This window comes from Cebidichthys violaceus, unplaced genomic scaffold (genome assembly GCF_023349555.1).
Source record: "Cebidichthys violaceus isolate CVI_PGR_0920_01 unplaced genomic scaffold, fCebVio1.0.p SCAF_3, whole genome shotgun sequence".
NCBI lineage: Eukaryota > Metazoa > Chordata > Actinopteri > Perciformes > Stichaeidae > Cebidichthys > Cebidichthys violaceus.
In genome coordinates this window covers 6,350,360-6,371,083 of record NW_027176483.1, presented here as the reverse complement: position 1 = coordinate 6,371,083, position 20,724 = coordinate 6,350,360, and the positions used below count along the sequence as shown (strand labels likewise).

The following is a 20,724-nucleotide window of genomic DNA, read 5'->3' as shown; positions in this document are numbered from 1 at the left end:
AAGCATGGTGGCAATGTGGCTAAATATAGCTGAGCAACAGGCTCCTTGTCAGCTCTTTTATAACAATGGAAAGGATTATCTTGTCCTGCAGGAACACTAAAATGTATTTGACAGCCCCTGAGGATAATTAGACAAATTAAATGTATTAAACTGGGAACTAGTTGGATTAATCAATCACATGAACTGTAGAAAACACTACTGAGACTTTGATAAATGCTCATAATGATCATCTATAAGTGTGAACTGTAAAAATATGTGGAGTAGTATCAAAAATATGCAATGCATTAAAAAAGAGTTAATAAACCTTATTGTTTCTGCTCCAAAGGAACCATAAACTGCAGACATGTCTGAGGGGTGAGTATTGATCTCTAGAGGGAGCCACAACGACGTACATCATTTCTATATTATATAAGAACCTATTTTTATAACTCTTGTCTACTTTTCTTGTCACGCGTTGATGAAGACCGGTAAGTCAACATTATTTCTTTCCCAATCATTAATTGATTCAATATTGAATCAATATTGATCAATTAATGATCATTGATTTAGAATGATTGATACATGTTTTTATGCTCCAAAAGACATTTGAAATCTATACTGATGACTCTAATTGATGTATAAAAGTATTTTTGTCTTTCTCACAGAAAAAGCCAAAATATTCAGCAACACGCCGACTGTATTTGAAGGTAGGTCTAGACCTTTAGGCCGAGTATTTAACACGTATGCCACTTGTGCAAAGACCGCTTTAGTTTTCATCCAGGCTTATTAACGCCTTACTATGTTACAGTCCAAACTGCTGAAGAAGGCAGCTTCTATGGTGGTAGCTGAAATGGAAGAGAAGAAACTTGAGAAGGAAAGAGTTGTGAATGAGTGCTTCCCTGCACTGACGCTGTCAGGTCTGTCAGCCCAGGAGCTCAAGGTAATCCTGACAGATTATTAAATCAAGCTGATTCGGTCATTAATATTATTCTACAACATCTTGACGGTTTTCTTTTTCTTTACAGGACCTTTGCAAAGAACTAAATAGTAAGATCGATGTTGTAGACGAAGTTCGTTATGATGTAGAGGTTAAGGTAGACAAAAATCAGACAGAGGTACAGTGAAACTGAATAAAAAAAGCTCTTCATATATTTACGGACCTATCGGGATGTTGAAGTGTGTGTTTGTTGCACAGATCCAGACACTAATGCAGAAGATCTCTGAGCTGAAAGGGACAAAGAGGCCCAACTTGAAGAGGGTGAAGAAAACTACAGACGACATGCTGGGTGCATGCTCCGACACCTCCAAGCTCATGAAGGCTGATTTCAAGGTCAACCTCAAGACAGTGAAGAAGGAGGAAGAAAAGGTAACGCTGGGACATCCGTCCATAAAGTGAGAAACTGCATGATTAAGTAGATTACATCTATCTTTTATCTTTGCAGAAGGACGAAGTGACTGACTGGCGTAAGAACGTGGAGGCCATGTCTGGCATGGAGGGCAGGAAGAAGAAGTTTAATGCAGCACAATAAGAAGGTGCCATGTCACTAACACATCATCTTTCCTAAAGTAGAGCTTACGGTTGAAATGTTTTTTAAAAATATATATGTAATCCCTGTGTTTGTCTTTATTTCAGTCTACAGTAAACTCAAGGAAGAAGTTTTCATTTCAGGATGAAATGAAACTGTTTTTTCAACCACAGGGACTCGTAAAAGATTAAATAAATGCACTATTTAGATTATATAGTATTAAAACAATTTAATGAATTTAATTTACCTTGATTTAATGAATGTAAAAATACCACAGTACGCCATGGATGTAATCATATAACTTGTATAGTATACTGTTCCCTTTACATATTGAAATTGTAAAGAATAGACTATCTTTATGAGTTTGTCTTTTAAAGTGCACTATTTGTATCATGCAGATGTCTGTAAAACCTGTGATGCTGATTAAACGACCGCAACAATTTCACTGCTTAGTTTCTTTGGTTTGTTCAAATTTCCAGATGTAATGCTTTATTTCAAATTTCCAGATGTAATGCTTTATCTCAAATTTCCAGATGTAATGCTTTATCTCAAATTTCCAGATGTAATGCTTTATCTCAAACTTCCAGATGTAATGCTTTATCTCAAATTTCCAGATGTAACGCTTTATTTCAAATTTCCAGATGTAATGCTTTATCTCAAATTTCCAGATGTAATGCTTTATTTCCGATCTATCCAATAACAGCGATAGTGATGTTATTGGATAGATCGACTCTCTACTCCTGGTGTTGAGGGGGGGGCATGTAGAAGTGATATACAGTACAGTATACTAGCTGTCAGAACAGAGGAGGCTATTTTAGTTGTCCACTCACAGGACGCGACAGGAGCCATTAAATTTGACAAGTTTTCTTCTTGTCATTAAGAGACAGACACTGCTCACCTCAACTGGTTTTCTGCAGGGATAAAAAAAAAGAAAGGTATGTTGATTCTTATGATTATGATTGTGCTGCTTAAGAAAATATAAGACAATTAGACAATTTCACCTGTTGCATCATCTGGAAGAACAGCTGGAACCATATTATGCTGATGTAAAACACCAGCATGCATTTACTGTAAAATACTGAAAACACTTTGATCTTAAAGAGAACAAAAGAAGATGTATATCTACTTGTTATGAAATATGCATTTAATGCAAAGGCTATTTAGTCCATCATCCATTTAAATTCACTCATCAAGTAATTCAAACGGATATATGCACTTCAGCAGACCGTCTCATTTGAATAATTTTAACAAATGCTACTGGGAAGTAGTTTTCATTAAAAAGGTGATCCACTTACATTTTGTTATATTTATTTGTCTTATTTGTCAAAAGAAATTTCTGACTTTGGTTCTTATTCTGGCTGCCCTGTTAAATGGATCGACTCCAACTGGGATTAAAAAAGGAATATCATTCAAATAATCTTCAGCACTCACACATGCTGTGTTGCTAATTTAAAGACTTAATGTTGGTATATTACCATACCGAGGTCTTGATGACTCATTTAACAACGGGTGAATAAACAGTAGCAGAAAAAGTGGTTCAATATTAAACATTAAATGTTACTGTTTTTACATTACATCTTGTGCATTAATGTTAAACAGGAAGAATACTGCATGTTTGTACTGTTACTATATTCTGATTATATATATATATATATATATATATATATATATATATATATATATACACACATATATATATATGTAATATTTACTTTAGTATTGAATAGTAATGAATTACTTTATTTTTACAGACAAAAGCCAATCATGTCTGAGGGGTAAGTTTTGATTTTTCATTGTGTAAATCAGTATCTGTAAAATGTAATTCTTTATTATGTTGATTCATCTTATTTCATTTCCTTTCCAACGTCATAATGTCCACTACAGACAGGTAAGTTAGCTATGTTATTAGTGCAGATAAGCTCAAGAAAATCTACACTAAGCTACAATACAAAATGTATTTTTGTATCACTGTTACTGCTAAAAACTTTTCTCAACTGCTCCTTTGTAGAAAAAATCAAAGATCTCTGCATCTCGCAGACTGGCCCTCAAGGTATTGTCTTCTCCGTCTTTACTACAACTTTCAACAATTCACCGCAAATACAAAACAAAAGTGATCTGCGCCCCAAAGTTAATCACTACTTTCTATTCAATTTAGACCAAACTGCTGAAAATGGCAGCTGTGATGTTGGAGAAGGAGAAGGAGGAAATCAAGGTGGAGAGAGAAGTCACTTTGAGTGAGAGAGTCCCTCCACTTCAGCTGTCTGGTTTGTCCATTGAGGACCTTCAGGTATGTAGTCACAGCATGAGCTGCCAATCATACTACAATGCAACAACTTCGCTGAAATGCTCCATATGCAAGCATCCCTCTGATGTACACAGATGACGTGCGTATAGTATGTTTGTATGCAGTAGGTGCATTAGAGGAGAGATGCCTTGCCGTCTATGTTATATTTGGGCATTTACCTGTGAGTCTTATTTAGGGCAACCTTTAATAACTCATACTATTAGAAACATTATTTAAAATGTTAAATACATTACAAGTAACCACTAATTAGTGTAAACCTAAAAAAACCCATAATTTTTGAGTTTGAGATGTGCAACCTACCAGAGGATTGTAGGGTTCTCATTAAATGTTCAATAAATATGATATTCAACTTTATTTCCAGACACATGAGTCCATATAGCAACAAAAACAAATACAACAAAAATAGATTAAATAAATAAATAAATACAATACAATACAAGGATTGATGTGATTCCCTGTCTGTCTGCAGGCTCTCTGCAAAGATCTGCACCATAAGATTGACGTGGTAGATGATGAGCGCTACGACATTGACTCCAAAGTGGGCAAAAATAACAAGGAGGTACATGTTTATTGAATTCTGTTTTCACTTAATAAATGAGTTCACTGTTATTCATAACAATGGAGAATTATGATTACATATGATGATATAAAGATTTTAATTCATTTCCATCGCAATTTATTACCATTTTTAAGGTGGTTATGTTGCACAGCCTTTACTTACAGTTTTTTGCTGTTTTTCTTGCAGCTTGAAAATCTGTCAGTGAAGATCTTTGAGCTGAAGGGTAAAATGAAGCGACCGGCTCTGAAGAGGGTGAAGATCTCAGCCGACGCCATGCTGGGAGCTCTGCTGGGCGCTAAGGTCAAAGAGTCGGTGGACTTCAAGGCCAACCTGAAGACGATGAAGAAAGAGGAGGAGAAGGTGAGTACGGCTATAACACCAGATTGTGTTTACGTTTTCAAGATCATGTCAGACTCGGCTGACTCTTTAGTTTGAAGCTGCTGGTATTGCTCATGTTACTTTGGGGTTACGGTATCTTCTGAATGTACAGCATCACTAAGAATCACTTTCTTCTCATGAACAGAAAGAGGAGGTGACTGACTGGCGTAAGAACGTGGAGGCCATGTCTGGTATGGAGGGCAGGAAGAAGCTGTTTAATGCCGGACAGTAGATGTCTATGTTAGAGACTCACTATGAGTTTTACAGTGGACCGGAACAGAGAGGAAAATAAAGTTACCGTCACTGCTCACAACAGTGTTCATCACATAAGCACATAGTGAGATTTGCTGTGTGTCTTGATCTTGAAATGTTTGGAAAAGACCAGTTCATCTCCTGATAATAAATACTTCTGATCAACACAGAAAACCGATGCCCCATTTTTCTTCTTTAAATATCTATTTGATTATCCACCAAACTGGGACCTATCAGCCATGGCAGTAATAGATCCAGGTTGTCAACAGCAGCAGCTGAGAACAAAGTTGTTAAATCACCTTTGTAAATCAAGGGACACGTAAAATTCACAGTAACGTCCAAAAATAAGAGAGGTCGCAGCTTTAGGACTGCAATAAACCCCTCAGTGAAGCATCAAGGGAGCAGCCAGAGCACACAGTACCAATCAACACTTTGACTTCTGCTAAAAAAATATTACAATTTAATCAAGTTGTTAATCGACACAAACAAAAATCTGGTAGGGACTCATCTGAAACAGGACATTAGAAGACATTTAATCTCTGGAAACCTTTCAGTGTTTTCTGATATTTTTGTAACCAAAAGATAAATCAATGAAACCAGAAAATAATCAGCAGATTATTCAGCAAAATGCTTGCATCTCTAGTCATACAGTAACAATGAACTCCATCCAGTGTGTTGAATAAAGGATGGCATTTAGTGTTTGCTGCCCTTTAAGTCTTGATCTAAAAGTATTAGTAACTCTCTTAACCCTTTTAACGTGGTAAATCATACAGGCCAGTGATGATACACAAAGCATACTGTATCATGGGGGGAACTCCACCGACTTAAACATAAAGTCAGCGAACTCATAGTGATGTCATCAGGGTTATATTGCCTTGGGTTTGGTGACAGAAAGTCTGTGTGACAAACTGAAGGTGTGAAGTTGACTAATATCAATGAAGTGATTACAAGGCTAGCATTGGAGGAAATCAAGCATCAACATCCTTGGGTCATAATGACAGGAGGTTTTGTCGATATTGCGTGAATGCTGCATCCCAAGAAGATGCTGTTGGATGTATGATGGGAAATGTAGGCTCTAGTGTTCTTGGAGCTCGAGCCATTCTTCGTCTAACCCGTAGCTTGAATACTCAAGCAAGTTCTGCAAGAAGGGATCTAAAAATAGCATTTGACCCAAGGTTTGTACTCTACTATTCTTGTTTAATCGTTTGCTGCCTACCGATCCTTACGTGAGGGCATGAGTCGTAGCCCTGTGAGCCATTTGACTCCCTGTTACAACAATGTCAGGTTGAACTCTGGCAGGCTCAGTTTACAAACCATCAAGTCCTGACAAGCACCTGTCTTTGTTCCTCTGCTCCACTAAATAAAACCTGACTAACATTTGGCTTTCTTACCTCCAAGGTGGTCCTGTAACGTGTTATCAGGCTATAAAAGTCTGTCATCGTCGCACAAATGCTATGGAGTGTTGATAATAATGTACAGCAAGGTGTGCACCGAACATGACAATGCTTCTTACTTTTTGTGATGATGTGGTTAAAAGTAAAACAAGAGCTCTATTTGAATTATTACAAGGAGACAAAACTATTTAAAGTCTCAAGTTCTCAACAAAGCTTCATTTTATTAATTATCAACGTTTTAATCTCTATTTTGTTGATGAATTTGTAAATTGGCATGAACAAAGCAATGTCACACAGTTGATCACAGTGGTCACTAGAGACGCAGATATTTTATACGGGGGTTAAAACATATGATATGCCTATAGATGGACATCTTGACGTAGTCCAGATTCAAACTTGGACTATAAATAAAGGAGCCGAACAAAAGAATAATGCCTCTAGGTTGTTTTCTTCCTTCTGTTTGAGTCCTTAACAACTGTATCCAAACTCCAACAAGCTGACCCTGGTCAAATGTGAATGTGTGACTCCGACTCAGCAAGCAACCGGTGGGTCAGTGGATGATGTCTCTTTAAATTCTCACTGTCACTTCAACCAACAGGTGTTGTCAAAATAACACAAGATGCCAAATGTTTGGGCCCATAAATGAAGTTTTATTACCTCCTTTGCCGTACGATATGGTGGGGATGCTATGTGCAACAGTAAATGTCACTGTTGGTGGACAGACAGAAGTCTATTTTAGTGAGCCATTCACACTCGCACCGCCGCTATAAATCTGATAGATTTTTCTCTCTCAGAAAGTCGATTGCTGCCTCCCTCACGCACACTTTCCTTCAGTTTGGAGGCTCAAGGAGTTGTTCGGCTTCAATAAGGTACAGAGTTGCTTTTGTTCTGTTCACTGTGGATTACTGTAGACTTGGTGTGGTGTGCATGTTAAAGAGTTGAGCTTAGTTCTGTGAATAAGGATACATTTCTCAGCATGCAGGAGCAAGTTTAAAACAGTTACTAACAGTTCATTTATAATCTAAAGTGTCTCATTCAGAGGAGTGTCTTATCTTCACTTTTTTTTGTTTTTTGGATATCATGGTGATTAAGAGTCACAGCTAATTGAACATTGTCAGTTTACATGCCTGTGGATTATCTGACCATTCAACTTTTTTGTCACCTATGCAGAGGCTCTTGTCAGTTATGTTAACACGACCGCTGATCCTGCACTTTCAAACTTTGCTAATGACACGGTGCTTTTATAGTTAGTCATTTTTAAAGCTGTATTCTGTAACAATGCAACATATAATATACATATAAACAGCAAACCAAAGACTGCACTTAACTTCTTATTCAATTTAGTTATAATATGTATTTAAATTTGTTATATTACATTTAATTCTGGAGAATTTTTATTTGAATGAGCAAAATAATAATAATAAAAAGTATAGTTATTATAACTGAAATATGTAATGTCAGTGACAAAAGTTGACCACAATAAAGTAAACAAAATGTAATGCAATGAATGCATAATGTGAATTACGAAAAAATATTCCAATCGGCCCTAAACTGTACGAGGGCAACAGATGAGTGAACAATAAATAACTTTGCTCGGCTTTATTGGGCCAATGAATGTTGGGAGTGGGTTAAATACTTTGACCAGGGAGGTTAAAAAGTGAATCGATCTCCAGATCCAGCTCATTTGAACAGCTGTTTAAAGGTGAATTCACTCGGTTTAGAATTAAATGCATTAAAACTTCACAGAAAAGAGACTTTTCATTATCTTTTACTTTTTTTTTTCCACATCTAGTGCCGGAATTTAAGACAACCATGGCTGAACCGTGAGTATAACCGTTGTTCATTGACAGCTTCAAAGTATACTGATAAACTATGTATTGATTTTAATCATGTAAATATGTTGACATGCTTTTTTCTCTCTCTCTCTAATGCTCCAACAGACCTGTGAGTATTTATCACACAACATCTAGAAATGAGTTCTTTTCTCAGTCATCTAGTTATCTAATAATGCAATTTAAAAGATCATATATGCAAATGTGCTGTTCATACATAGTAGATATGGAGGGTGTTAAATGCTTTTTATGTGTGAATTATAGAAAAAATCAAAGATCTCCTCCTCTCGAAGGCTGGGGTTGAAGGTACGTCTTTCTTTATTTGCGATGTTTTTTAAATTGATTTATTATGAAGAATTAGATGTTAGAGTCCACCATTTTTGATGCTCTTTGTATAAACCTCAGAAAATAGTTATAAAGTGTGTTGAGAAATGCACGATACATACAGTGTACATACGTGCTATATATACAGTATATATACATAAATATTCTTAAAGGATGTGACATTCTTATGGTCAAGTTTTATCACTTAAATTGATTGAAAATTCTCGTATTTATGTGAATTTTTGCTGTCTAGAGAGCCCAATCAAATTTGATTTTTTTTAATTATTTTGATATTTTCTTTAGATCCGACTTTTGACAATCGCTGCCGAGATGCTGCAGGAGGAGACGGAGCAGAAAGTTAAGGAGAGAGAAGATGCTTTGGGAGAACGAGTTCCTCCTCTCAGTCTGTCTGGTCTGTCTTTGCAAGACCTTCAGGTATTTAACTTTATCCAAATCTTCCGAGTACACTCATTATATTTCTGTCTAGTTTACTATAATATTCTGATTCCACAAGATGGTGTCTTCTACTTTTTTTTTTTTTTTTATAAAACAGGATATTTGTAAAGACCTGCACCACAAGATTGATGTTGTAGATGAGGAGTGGTATGATATCGGCCTCAAGGTGTCCAAAAACGACGTAGAGGTGAGCTGCTCACTGTGAAGACGGGGGTCATAACATACACCGCTATATGTGAACAAACAGCGCCTCCATGTGGCTGCATGAGGACATAACAGAAGGATATGGATAAAGATGCACTCTGTGACTTTGTTATAGCACCAAACATGCTGGAACTCAACACAACAATTGTGTTTTAACACTGACATCATGAAAAATAAAACCCCAAGCACTGTCATTCATATTCAATTTCATAGATAGATCAATAATACATTGAGGCAAGGTTGACTATATATCAAACATTTGGTTTTAAGCAATCAGTCCTTTCTAACCACAGATTATTAAGCATCTGTAGCAATTCAAAATAGTTTTCTTTGCATATGTTATTTATTTGCTCCAGTAATGGTTATTTAAAAAAATAATATTTGTTTTATAAAGTCGTAGGGTTTCTCTGACTGTAAACTGGTTGGTCCAAACTTTCAGAGCTTCAAAGGTGATTTGGTTACTTGAACAAATGTGTACAAACAAAATCTAAATAGTTATAGAATTAGTTAGACTCAAAGTCCACTAATTAGCTGTTTTTCTGGAGCTTTTAACCACGTCTCGCTTCATCCAGGTGACCTACAGTATATCAGCTGAGGAAGACTGCAAGATTTGGTTAATAGTTCCTAATAAAAGGACCATAAATTGAGATTTAAAAAAAATCTAACTATAAGATTAATAGCAAATTTTCAGCTTTCAATTATGGATTAATTACAAGTAGACATATTGTTAAAGCCCAGTGTTCATAAATCCATATATGTAAAAAACTGGTGGGGAAAAAATCTAAGAATCTTGGGAGCTTCCCTCTACATTGTGTTCATGAGTTATATGGTGCACTTGACTCACAATCTTTCTATCAATTGAATCCCCGTCCAGATACACAACATGAACCTGAAGATCATTGAGATACAGAGTAAGTTCAAGAAGCCGACTTTGAAGAGAGTGAAGATCTCAGCTGAGGCCATGCTGAGCGTTCTGCTGGGCTCCAAACACAAGGAGTCCATCGACTTCAAGGCCAACCTCAAAACAGTCAAGAAGGAAGAGGAAAAGGTAAACCTGGCTTTTGCTTTAGCGTCTCAGAAACCTTCAGGTACCGGCTATGTTGGGTTGCAATGATCCGACTGTCTCTGATATGATCTGTTTCCAACAGAAAGAGGAAGTTACTGACTGGCGTAAGAACGTGGAGGCCATGTCTGGCATGGAGGGCAGGAAGAAGCTGTTTGATGCCTCCGGCAACTAAAGAAACATTTGATCAAGGGATCATCTTCTTATAATTAATTCTTAACATTACTTACCGTCTTACCTATATTATATCAATGTATGAATTGCAGGTAGGACAAAGACCCTTTACACCAGGATGGTCTTGCTTGTTGTAATCTTACAGAAATAAAGGAAAAGCAACAGATATTGTTTATTTAAAGAGGGACTAGAATTCAAGTGGTCTTTAAATTATGTTCAAAATACAATTTTCTAAGTACGCTGATACTGATTTCAACAGTGTCGTGTCATTGCCTGCTTTGTATTAGTGATGCAGTGGATGCTTGCAGGTCTCCTCTGCAGCCTTGTGGTGGCAGCATAACACTTTCAAACCATCACTCTGAGTGTGGCGCGGATCGACGGTATAATATGTTGACTGCGGAGGAACATTGTTTGTCCCTCGTAAATTAACAACTGCTGCTGTGTTATCTGCTGTGATAAATTGCCATCTAGCTTGTCGGATATTCAAGATGTATTGCCTATTAAAGACATGATGCCAAAAATTAGACAGCAAGATTGCACTCTTTGTTAAGGTCATTGCAGTGAAAAGTGTGTTATCTTCATATTTGGAATTTGTACTTGATACAAACATGAAACCAGCGATTTTGTCTCAATAAAAATATAACAATCCGGCTGTTGTTTTCCTCCACTCTGTGATCTAATAATCACTTTGCATTTTATGTGGGATCCAATTTTATTTAACACATTATTAAAGCTCCTTTAAAGACGGAAGAGACTAAGGAAGCGTCAGAAACGGAGAGACCCAGTAAGATTTCACACCTCATACAGACGCAGAGCAAGAATGGTGAGGACAGAGGGTCTATTTTAGTGAGCCACTCACATGAGCGCTGGAATCTATATATCTACCTTCTTTCTGCCCTTCTCGTCTCAGAAAAAGACGCCGGTGAGTATTTGTCACCTGCTGTACAAGGTAAGCACTTTTATTCTGAAATAGTACAGAACATGAGGAGCAAATGAAGGCGTTTTGTTACAATACTCTTGCTATGAACTGAGAAAACTGATGCTACTCAGCTGTGTTCAAAAAGCAAGGCAGATATATCTTTCCCCTCTAAAAAAGCACTTATGTTCATTTCTGTTATAATTTCTTTCAACGAAGTTACTGAATGTCATTTTTAAAAAATCTTATTAAAGCTATATCTAATGTTTTCAAAAGAAACTCTTCACATGCGAGTCAAGTAGGAGGTTGTTTTTGTTCAGGTTTGAGATCAGCTGGCTGAAGTTATTAACATCACATAACAGTGTGGATTTCATTAACGTTGCAACCTTTTTCAAATTGTTTATAATTGTGTAGTTTCATTTCACTGTAATGTGCTGGAATTGAAGAATTTTGCTTATTAAATTAAAAGTAAAAAAATATTGATATCATATACAACATGGACCCTGCCCTCAGTGGTATTGATTGATTACTTGTCTGGTATTTATGAATATTTTAGGCTTTGTTTAAGAGAGTATTTTTTAAGTTGTAGGTCTGACCTTTAGACAATGTCACACACCGTTGACATTGTCTAAAGGTGCTCTGCTATGGAACTGCACTGCAACCTATGGTATGTGTGTATATATATATATATATATATATATATATATATATATATATATATATATATATATATATATATACATGTATATATATATATATATATATATATATATATATATATATATATATATATATATATATACATATATATATACGTATGTATATATATATATATATATATATATATATATATATATATATACGTATGTATATATATATATATATATATATATATATATATATATATATATATGTGTGTGTCTAATTTTTGGCATCATATCTTTAATAGGCAATACATCTTGAATATCCGACAAGCTAGATGGCAATTTATCACAGCAGATAACACAGCAGCAGTTGTTAATTTACGAGGGACAAACAATGTTCCTCCACAGTCGACATATTATACCATCGATCCGCTCCACACTCAGAGTGATGGTTTGAAAGTGTTATGCTATATATATATATATATATATATATATATATATATATATATATATATATATATATATATATGTATGTGTGTGTGTGTGTGTGTGTGTGTGTGTGTGTGTGTGTGTATATATATATATATATATATATATATATATATATATATACACACACACACACACACACACACACACACACACACACACACACACACACACACACATACATACTGTATATATATTCCTCAATTAGAAGTGATGCATTTTGCTTCTTTTTTTTTTAAATATGTGTATTCTTCCTTTAAAAAACAAAGACGAAAAGATAACTGTGTTTTTCCTTTCTGTTTGAGACAGAGTTAACGGGGGGGAGACATACAGAACTGCAACCATGACTGAAGGGTAAGCACATGGCTCATTTACTTCCACCACACCCTAACTTACTACAAGACATTCAACAAATGTAACACATTGCACCTTTTCTCTTTCTCTTCTTGAAATGTGGACGCCAACTTCCGAAATGGATAGATCTTCGGTGAGTTATTAATTCATTGCATAAGTTGTGGGAGTAAAAACTGAATTTTTGTTGAATCATACCAGTACAGAAGAACCAACACTGGGACATTCACTGTGTACTGTTGGATATTTTAAAAGTTGAACCAGAAATCTGACATGTATAACGTTTTCTTTTCCAGAAACCAAAGCCCAAAATCTCTGCATCCCGCAGACTGTTCTTGAAGGTATCTTATGTGTATCCGTGTCTTAGTCTTGGATCGTACTGCTGAGCAAATCTTTAAGTGCTGTTAACCACACACTGTTTGGTTGGCTGGGGCGTAATTCTGAACGTGTATGTGCACCAGACCAAACTGCTGAAGAAGGCCATGACTATGGTGGAAAATGAAATTCAAGCTAGAAAAGATGAACGAGAGAGAACCCTCACCGAGAGGGTCCCCGAACTTCAACTGTCAAGCCTGTCTATGCAGGAGCTACAGGTACGTTTATCAGTGAAGCGCATCAATCCACACAAGGAGCTTTATTTCTATTTGTTTTGGCTCTAAAGAAATGCATCATTAAATCACATAACTGTCCAAGCACTTCACAAAAGATACTTTTCCACACTTACTCCTATTGGTATCCAGCCACAAACAATTGGTTTTGAGACATCTGTCACTTAGATTTCTGCTGACACCAAAACACAATCCAGGTGAATGTAATGTGGTTTGTGGTGCTCAAAGCATCAAAAATGACGACAACAACAGCAAAGTCCTTGGATTCAGCTGCACATTGTACACATCCTACAAGAACCGCTGCATGTATTTATACAAATTAATATTATGGTATATTTAAAAAAACAATTTGCTTACTTTGAGAGCGCACACACTGAGGTGCAGACCTGTTTGAGCTTCAACGCACAGCTCTTCTCCAGTACACCCTATGCTTTGTTTAACGTTTTCGGCCATCTTACCTTCATCAGGGTGCTACCCCGAAAAAGTTTGTTGAACAAAGCATGGTGTACTGGAGGAGAGAGTTGTGAAGAGTGGTATTCTATGTTGCATTGTTTCTTTGCTCTGTCAGCATTTCCATGAAGTCTAATAAATGAAATGTGTCTTGTGTCCACAGAATATGTGCAAAGAGCTGCACCAGAAAATTGATGTGGTTGATGAAGAGCGGTATGACATCGATTCTAAAGTGACGAAGAATAGTAGGGAGGTCAGCGGTACTTGTGAATAACAGTTTGAGTTCTATCCTTTTATTTAAACAATTTTCATTGGGATTTGAAAAGTTGCATGACACTGCTGAAGGTGCGTTTGTCATTTGTGTTGGTAAAAGATACAGGACCTGTCTCAGAAGATCTTTGAGCTGAAGGGCAAGATGAAGCGACCGGCTCTGAAGAGGGTGAGGGTGTCTGCTGACGCCATGCTGGGAGCTCTGCTGGGCGCTAAGGTCAAAGAGTCCGTGGACTTCAAGGCCAACCTGAAGACTGTGAAGAAAGAGGAGGAGAAGGTAAGTAATGCATAACATGTTGTGGTGTCACTTCAATTCAGTTCACTTCATTTAATGAGGATAGTCCGCTCATTGAGTGCTGCTTTTCTAGTAGTCCTGTGTACATTAAACACACGAGCACACAAAAACAATTAAAAACATAAAAAAATAATACCTTTTTATCATCACACATTGTTTGCAATCAAGTTTGCAGGTTTCATCTGAACTTTGGGGACCACACATTTGACAAAAAAACAACTAATTGCTGACTTTTTGCAGTAGAAAGTAAACTGGATACAACCTGAGAAGGGTGTTAATTGTATATATAAAAAAATGTGGAGGATGTAAGAATGCAGTTGAACAGAATCTGAGGCAGTAGTGTTCAGTGACGGAATTTCATTCTTCTTTTCGTAATAACAAGCAGCCTAGTATATTCCCCAACATTGAATGCCTGTCTGTGGTGTAAGAAGGGCTACAAGCAGTCGTGTTTTAGTCGGACTGAGCTGATCCAAGATCATCTTTTCCCCCCACAGAAAGAGGAAGTGACTGACTGGCGTAAGAACGTGGAATCCATGTCTGGTATGGAGGGCAGGAAGAAGCTGTTTGATGCTGGGCAGTAGGTTTTGTGGTGAATAAATGTGCAGCTCCAGAAACAGGTGGAACCAGTGAAACATGTGACTGTTGTTTACAACATAATGACAGAGAATCAGGTAAAGATCAAGTTCATGTTTCAAGTGTTTGTGGTCATGACAATGGTGAAAGAGTTTAACTTTACCATAATTCATTCAATACATATAGTTTTTAACATAATGCATGATGTATTATGAAAAACATATGTATATATTAGAGCACTATATTGCCTTTGTAGTTTTAGCATTCATATGAAATCATGAACACAGCTCCACTTTTGGCTGTTCAGGTCACCTGTAGTGATGTTACTGGCTTGCTTTCTGACGTCTGCTTGACATAATCATTAATAAACAGACAAGACCTGGAGAAAATGCAGATTTGTCTACAATTATAAATTGTATGTCTTTTGAATCATGAACTTAGATGACAATATAAAATATGAAGAAGAACATTTCTGTGTACTTGTATTTCTGAGAAGAAGAACAAAAAGCCTGATGGATTGAATAGATACAGATTCCAGGGCAACTTATGTTGGTCAGTGACGTGCGGTGAGGTTCGTGGCTGGTGAGGCGCTGACACTACATAAATCAGATTTACAAATATATGAACCCAATAGAGAAGCTTAAATCACCATTCAATTGGCAGCTTGCACATTGACTACTGGTTGTTTTTCATATTTCATATCAGCATTCTTTACACACACATAGGTAAGGTACATATTTGATTCCACCGGGAGCGCGTGCCCCACCTAACTGCCCCACCGGGAGCGTTTCAGAAGCGGAGCGCTCGCGGGCGCCACCCGCGAAAATCGTGAGATTCCGCGATAATCTGTGTAACAACCACGGATGTATAAAGAGAACAACAAACACGTAAAAGGTTACTTTACCTGTCCGACGTTGAATTGCTGTTGATTTGGTCATATGTTCTTGTTTTTTGAGACATTTTTAAGCTTGGCTGTATAACCTTACATTTTTGTGGTCAAAGCAAAATATAAGAAGAAGAAAAGTGGAGAAGAAGAGCAACGACAGAACAAGCATAAACCCGACCCGTGGGCTCTCGCACGCCTCCTTCAGTGAGGCAGAGGTAGTCTTTGCCTCCCCTGAGTGCTTTTTCACTGCGGTTTAATGTCAGATCAGCAACACTAAATATGTTCTACACACACGTGAAATACATTACCTATTCTATGTAAAGAAAGGACATATAATACAAGTGTCTACAAATATTACAGTGGTGACAAACAATGAGAGGGATTGCGCAATCTGAGGTGAGGCACAGCTCACTTGTTTCCTCTCTGTTTGATCAGGACATGGGCTAATTCAGCGATTTTGATTATAACAATGCTTGAAATGATTGGAATCATGCAGAAATTACATTTATAGCACAGATCAGTAGAGAAATATTAATATTTATTTTATTTCATGATGACAGGCGAGGCTCTGCCTCACCTGCCTCCCCTGACCCTACGTCCCAGGTTGGGGTTCAACTGTTCATTAAGTTAAATTAGGTGAGAAACCTTGAAAATTAATGTGGCATTTAACTTAGACATGATGAGAAGAAGCAATGTTATAAATTATATTTCCAATAATATAATATAAATTATATTGCTCAGAGAATTATGTTACCTCTCGAATGAATCACATTGTCAGATATTAATAAATATTCATAATTTAGGCTAGATTTTTTTATACAAATATCGTGGTAGCTCTCCCTTTAACACCTAGGACACATATTGGGACTGTTTTAAAGCAATACTGCATGTTTTATGATTTAAGCATGCATCTGATGGAGAACTTTGATTCGTCAGGTGTTTACTTGAATAATCAAAAATCTATTAACTAAATCTCAATTGGTTTCCACAAAAGGTATACGTCTATATCACTATAGAATGCTGGGAAATAAAAATCACATGACAGGAATGCGCACAGTCAAACCTCGCATCCGCATCAATAGGCGGTAATAAAGCTGAGTTAAACTGTCATTCCCTCTGGCTCTAAACAAAGTTGTCTTAAACTGCAGTCCTTCTCTTACAAACACCACAAATCCTCTAAACCACAGCGCCCATTCAACATAACACCAATCGTGGCTCGCGGACTGTACCGCCTCAATACATCCATGTTTGAGAAGCAACGGTTGGTGGACGGTCACGCCCCTCCTTTACCCTCCTTCTCCCTCCACGGTAAACGTGCTCAGCCGTTATTACCACTCCTAATATGGGCATAGCATTTGATTAAAGCGACCGCCCACTTGTGATATCCGCCACTCTGATTGGAGGGATCGATTGTCAATCATCAACGTTCACGGGAACAACTGCTGTGCATGGCCGAACATTTACGACTGTTCCAGCTACTTTTAGGCCGGATTTAAAACGCACACAGGGTAAGACGACATTTTCACAATATTCTGATTATTTTGGGAAGACTTTGCCACATGCCTGTACTTCTGTTTTTTTTAACGTTGGTCTTGTTGCTGGGGCTGAGCGGCCATAATATAAACTGTATACTCTACATAACAACGCGTCCATCCATCCTTTCAGGCTGGCAGACGAGCAGTGCATCACCATTCAATGAAATATTCGCACAATTATTCTGCTAACGCAGTCTATCATTGTCTTGTGTCCAGCCTAAGAATACAGCTAGCTCACTGCTGTCTGTTATCTGCTATCTGCCTTTAGCCTGTCACTCTCATAAGACAACCTCTAACCTTTCGCCGGCAAAATACACTGACCTGTGACTAAGTGAGATAACGTTACTACACTGCAAACTGGAAATGAATGGTATTATATTAAAATAATTTGCCTGGTGTTTCACTGACTGCACAACTGTTTTGTTAATTTCTGCTGAATGTGTGCAGGTGTCTGCTGTTGGTGCTTCGGATGTCCAAGTACAGACTCTTTCTGCTGAGGCATGGGGAGGGGGCCTGGAACAAAGAGAACCGTTTCTGCAGCTGGGTCGACCAGAAGCTGAGCGAGGATGGGGTGAAGGAGGCCCAGGACTGTGGGAGACTCCTAAAGGAGCAGGGCTATAAGTTTGACTTGGTGTTCACCTCCATACTCAGCCGCTCCATCCAGACAGCGTGGCTGGTGCTGGAGGCTATGGGTCAGGAGTGGGTCCCCGTGGTCAAGTCCTGGAGACTGAACGAGCGCCACTACGGTTCCCTGATCGGCCTGAACCGGGCAGAGATGGCTCTGCAACATGGGGAGGAAAAGGTGAAGTTGTGGAGAAGGAGCTATGATATCAGTCCACCTCCGATTGATGAATCCCACCCTTACTTCCTGGAAATCTACAATGACCGCAGATACACCACCTGTGACGTGCCGAAGGAGAACCTTCCCCGAGCAGAGAGCCTGAAGGAGGTGTTGGACAGGCTGCTGCCATACTGGGACAGCACTGTGGTGCCAGAGATAAGGAAAGGCAGGACTGTGCTCATTTCTGCTCATGGAAACAGCTGCAGAGCTCTGCTGAAACACCTGGAAGGTATGCTATACCGAACTGACCCAAGCTATTCTAAACAGCGCTCTCTCAGCTTTTGTGTTTGTGCAGTAAATGCATTCAGTCTGCTGTTGTACAGGCTGCTTTTTCTAGTCGTCAGTCATTGAATTGGGTAGGACATATTTTCAGTTCCACAAATGGAAAGTTGAACTTGTGTAAAAAGGCCAGCGAGTTTATGTTACATTCGGCGATGGCTATTAAGTCCACGCTGACCTTTCATCACACCCGTAAGCTTTGGAGGCTCCTTGTGCCACAGGACACTCCTTAACTTAACCCATATGGACTATTGCATAATATTATGGAGCATTTATCAACAAGCTTTCAATACAGCATTCATGTATATTAGTAGGCTTGTTTCTTTAGTGTTATATTCACATTACTGTCCTTATTTCAACAGGTATATCGGATGAGGATATTGCCAGCGTGACTTTACCTACAGGGATTCCTGTGCTGCTTGAGCTGGATGAAAACCTCAAGCCTGTGAAACCTCGACAGCTCTTGGGAGACCAGGCGAAGATTCAGGCGGCAATTAAAAAGGTGGAGGACCAGGGGAAAGCCAAACCGTCTACTTGAACACACTTAACTGGCTGTAAGACTAAACATAGTTCTGTTCTGGTTGCCTGTGCGCACTTTTTTATTTAGGTACAGGGACAGAGAAAATTCTTGAAAAGACTGAAATAATAATAATAATAATAATAATAATAATAATAATAATAATAATAATATATGACATCTTACAATAACAACAGCACATTGTTAATAAGATTCAAGGGAAAGGTGTGAAGTATGTGTAGTAGTGGCCTGACCTGGATACATAAAGTGGGTCATAGGTCAGACTGGTCCCACAAGAGGAAGTACTGTACTGTAAATGTTTCAGCGCTGTGTCGAGTTGTATTTTGTGTAAGCTCTGATGTTTAAGCTAACTGTTACCACTTATGCCTGTATGGTGACTCTAAAGTGGTTGTTTATTTATTTACCTATTGACTCTACCTTGCAGATTAATTGTAATGCGGTGAAGCTGAGAAATCTTCAAATATATCCCATGGGGAGAAAGAGGAGGAGAAAAACACTCCTTTCTAAAAGAAACTTTTCTGTTACATTGATGAGCTTTAGGAGTATTCCCTTGTGCCTTCAGTATTAACGTAACGCTCAAATTCAGCTACTTTTTATAAAAGCTTCTTTTAAGGAGCATCAAACAGGTCTTGTGGTGATTTATTTTTTGAGAATAAAAGCACTCCATTAACAAATCGTACCTCTTAGAAATTGATTGCCAGGCTGTTCATTCCAGGAATGGGGTAAGACTGAGCCACAGAAAAGCTGTAAATATGCAAAACCATTGAACTCCTCTGCTGTCACAGTTACTCACACTGTTAAATAGTCCACTCAGTAAGAGGAAGCACTATAGCTGAAGCTGTTGTACCATGAGGTTTATACAGCACATTAACTGTGAACAAAAACAATAGGTTGAGTTGAAAGCACTGTGGCAATTTGGTGATAACTGGTTTATGCTTTGCACTTTTGGGGAGATTTTATTTATTTTTTTAAATGAATCCCCGTTCTAATTAAATGAAACTGTGAATGGTAAATGCCATTACTAAATTCATACATGTGCAATTTCATATTGCTTATGTAATGTTATTAACATGCGTGAAAATGTTACAAACCACTTTTTGAGTCTGCACATTATGTCTTATACCACCACCATCTCACTGGTCATGTTATGTTACTACTGTGTGTGGCATCGGCTACTTGTCTGTTGTACTGTGTCTCTTGTTTGTGGATGTACAGCACTGTGCCTCATTTTTGTCTCGTTTTGTTTTGTTTCTCTGTAATTTTGTACACTGGTCTGTTAGGTCAACAAGGGGGAAGGGAAGTCAAGGTGATACATTTGTAGCTACTAAAGAAAACACTGATATATTTGTAATCTCATGGATTATCTAATGTCTTCCCTGCTGTTCACACCTTACCATACGAGAGCCTGCATGATGAAATAAAAGGGAAATGAACTTTTCCTTAAACATGCTTTTTTATTTCAATATTTTGTGTCAATTTCAAGCTTCATTTATCCGACACTTAATCATTTCAAGACAGGAAGGCGTGTCAGATGTCACACTGTTATGAAGTTAGTTATATACTGTGTAATGGAGCAACGGAAACAAATTAGAAAACAAACAAC

The 20,724-nt window shown here is 37.7% G+C and overlaps 5 protein-coding genes across 5 annotated transcripts; all 5 read left to right on the top strand.

The window, feature by feature from the left end:
- The first annotated feature begins 580 nt into the window (after positions 1 to 580).
- LOC137881969 (troponin I, cardiac muscle-like) lies at positions 581 to 1,950 on the top strand. The gene is made up of 6 exons (XM_068724202.1): positions 581 to 686; positions 788 to 919; positions 1,005 to 1,094; positions 1,175 to 1,345; positions 1,422 to 1,512; positions 1,613 to 1,950. The coding sequence occupies exons 2-5, from the start codon at positions 815 to 817 to the stop codon at positions 1,506 to 1,508; spliced, it is 453 nt and encodes a 150-aa protein (XP_068580303.1). The 5' UTR covers positions 581 to 686; positions 788 to 814; the 3' UTR covers positions 1,509 to 1,512; positions 1,613 to 1,950.
- Positions 1,951 to 2,049: 99 nt separating this feature from the next.
- On the top strand, positions 2,050 to 5,160 carry LOC137881966 (troponin I, slow skeletal muscle-like). Its single transcript, XM_068724198.1, has 7 exons — positions 2,050 to 2,440; positions 3,257 to 3,393; positions 3,514 to 3,555; positions 3,661 to 3,792; positions 4,280 to 4,369; positions 4,556 to 4,729; positions 4,893 to 5,160. Exons 2-7 carry the CDS (start codon positions 3,337 to 3,339, stop codon positions 4,977 to 4,979), a joined length of 582 nt encoding a protein of 193 aa, XP_068580299.1. The 5' UTR covers positions 2,050 to 2,440; positions 3,257 to 3,336; the 3' UTR covers positions 4,980 to 5,160.
- Positions 5,161 to 8,442: 3,282 nt separating this feature from the next.
- On the top strand, positions 8,443 to 11,077 carry LOC137881968 (troponin I, slow skeletal muscle-like). The gene is made up of 5 exons (XM_068724200.1): positions 8,443 to 8,531; positions 8,853 to 8,984; positions 9,103 to 9,192; positions 10,084 to 10,257; positions 10,358 to 11,077. Exons 2-5 carry the CDS (start codon positions 8,880 to 8,882, stop codon positions 10,445 to 10,447), a joined length of 459 nt encoding a protein of 152 aa, XP_068580301.1. The 5' UTR covers positions 8,443 to 8,531; positions 8,853 to 8,879; the 3' UTR covers positions 10,448 to 11,077.
- Positions 11,078 to 13,147: 2,070 nt separating this feature from the next.
- Positions 13,148 to 15,502, top strand: LOC137881967 (troponin I, slow skeletal muscle-like). Its single transcript, XM_068724199.1, has 5 exons — positions 13,148 to 13,187; positions 13,308 to 13,439; positions 14,068 to 14,157; positions 14,278 to 14,451; positions 14,964 to 15,502. Exons 2-5 carry the CDS (start codon positions 13,329 to 13,331, stop codon positions 15,048 to 15,050), a joined length of 462 nt encoding a protein of 153 aa, XP_068580300.1. The 5' UTR covers positions 13,148 to 13,187; positions 13,308 to 13,328; the 3' UTR covers positions 15,051 to 15,502.
- Positions 15,503 to 17,359: 1,857 nt separating this feature from the next.
- Positions 17,360 to 20,597, top strand: bpgm (2,3-bisphosphoglycerate mutase). The gene is made up of 3 exons (XM_068723957.1): positions 17,360 to 17,436; positions 17,911 to 18,533; positions 18,946 to 20,597. Exons 2-3 carry the CDS (start codon positions 17,933 to 17,935, stop codon positions 19,119 to 19,121), a joined length of 777 nt encoding a protein of 258 aa, XP_068580058.1. The 5' UTR covers positions 17,360 to 17,436; positions 17,911 to 17,932; the 3' UTR covers positions 19,122 to 20,597.
- Positions 20,598 to 20,724: the final 127 nt, after the last annotated feature.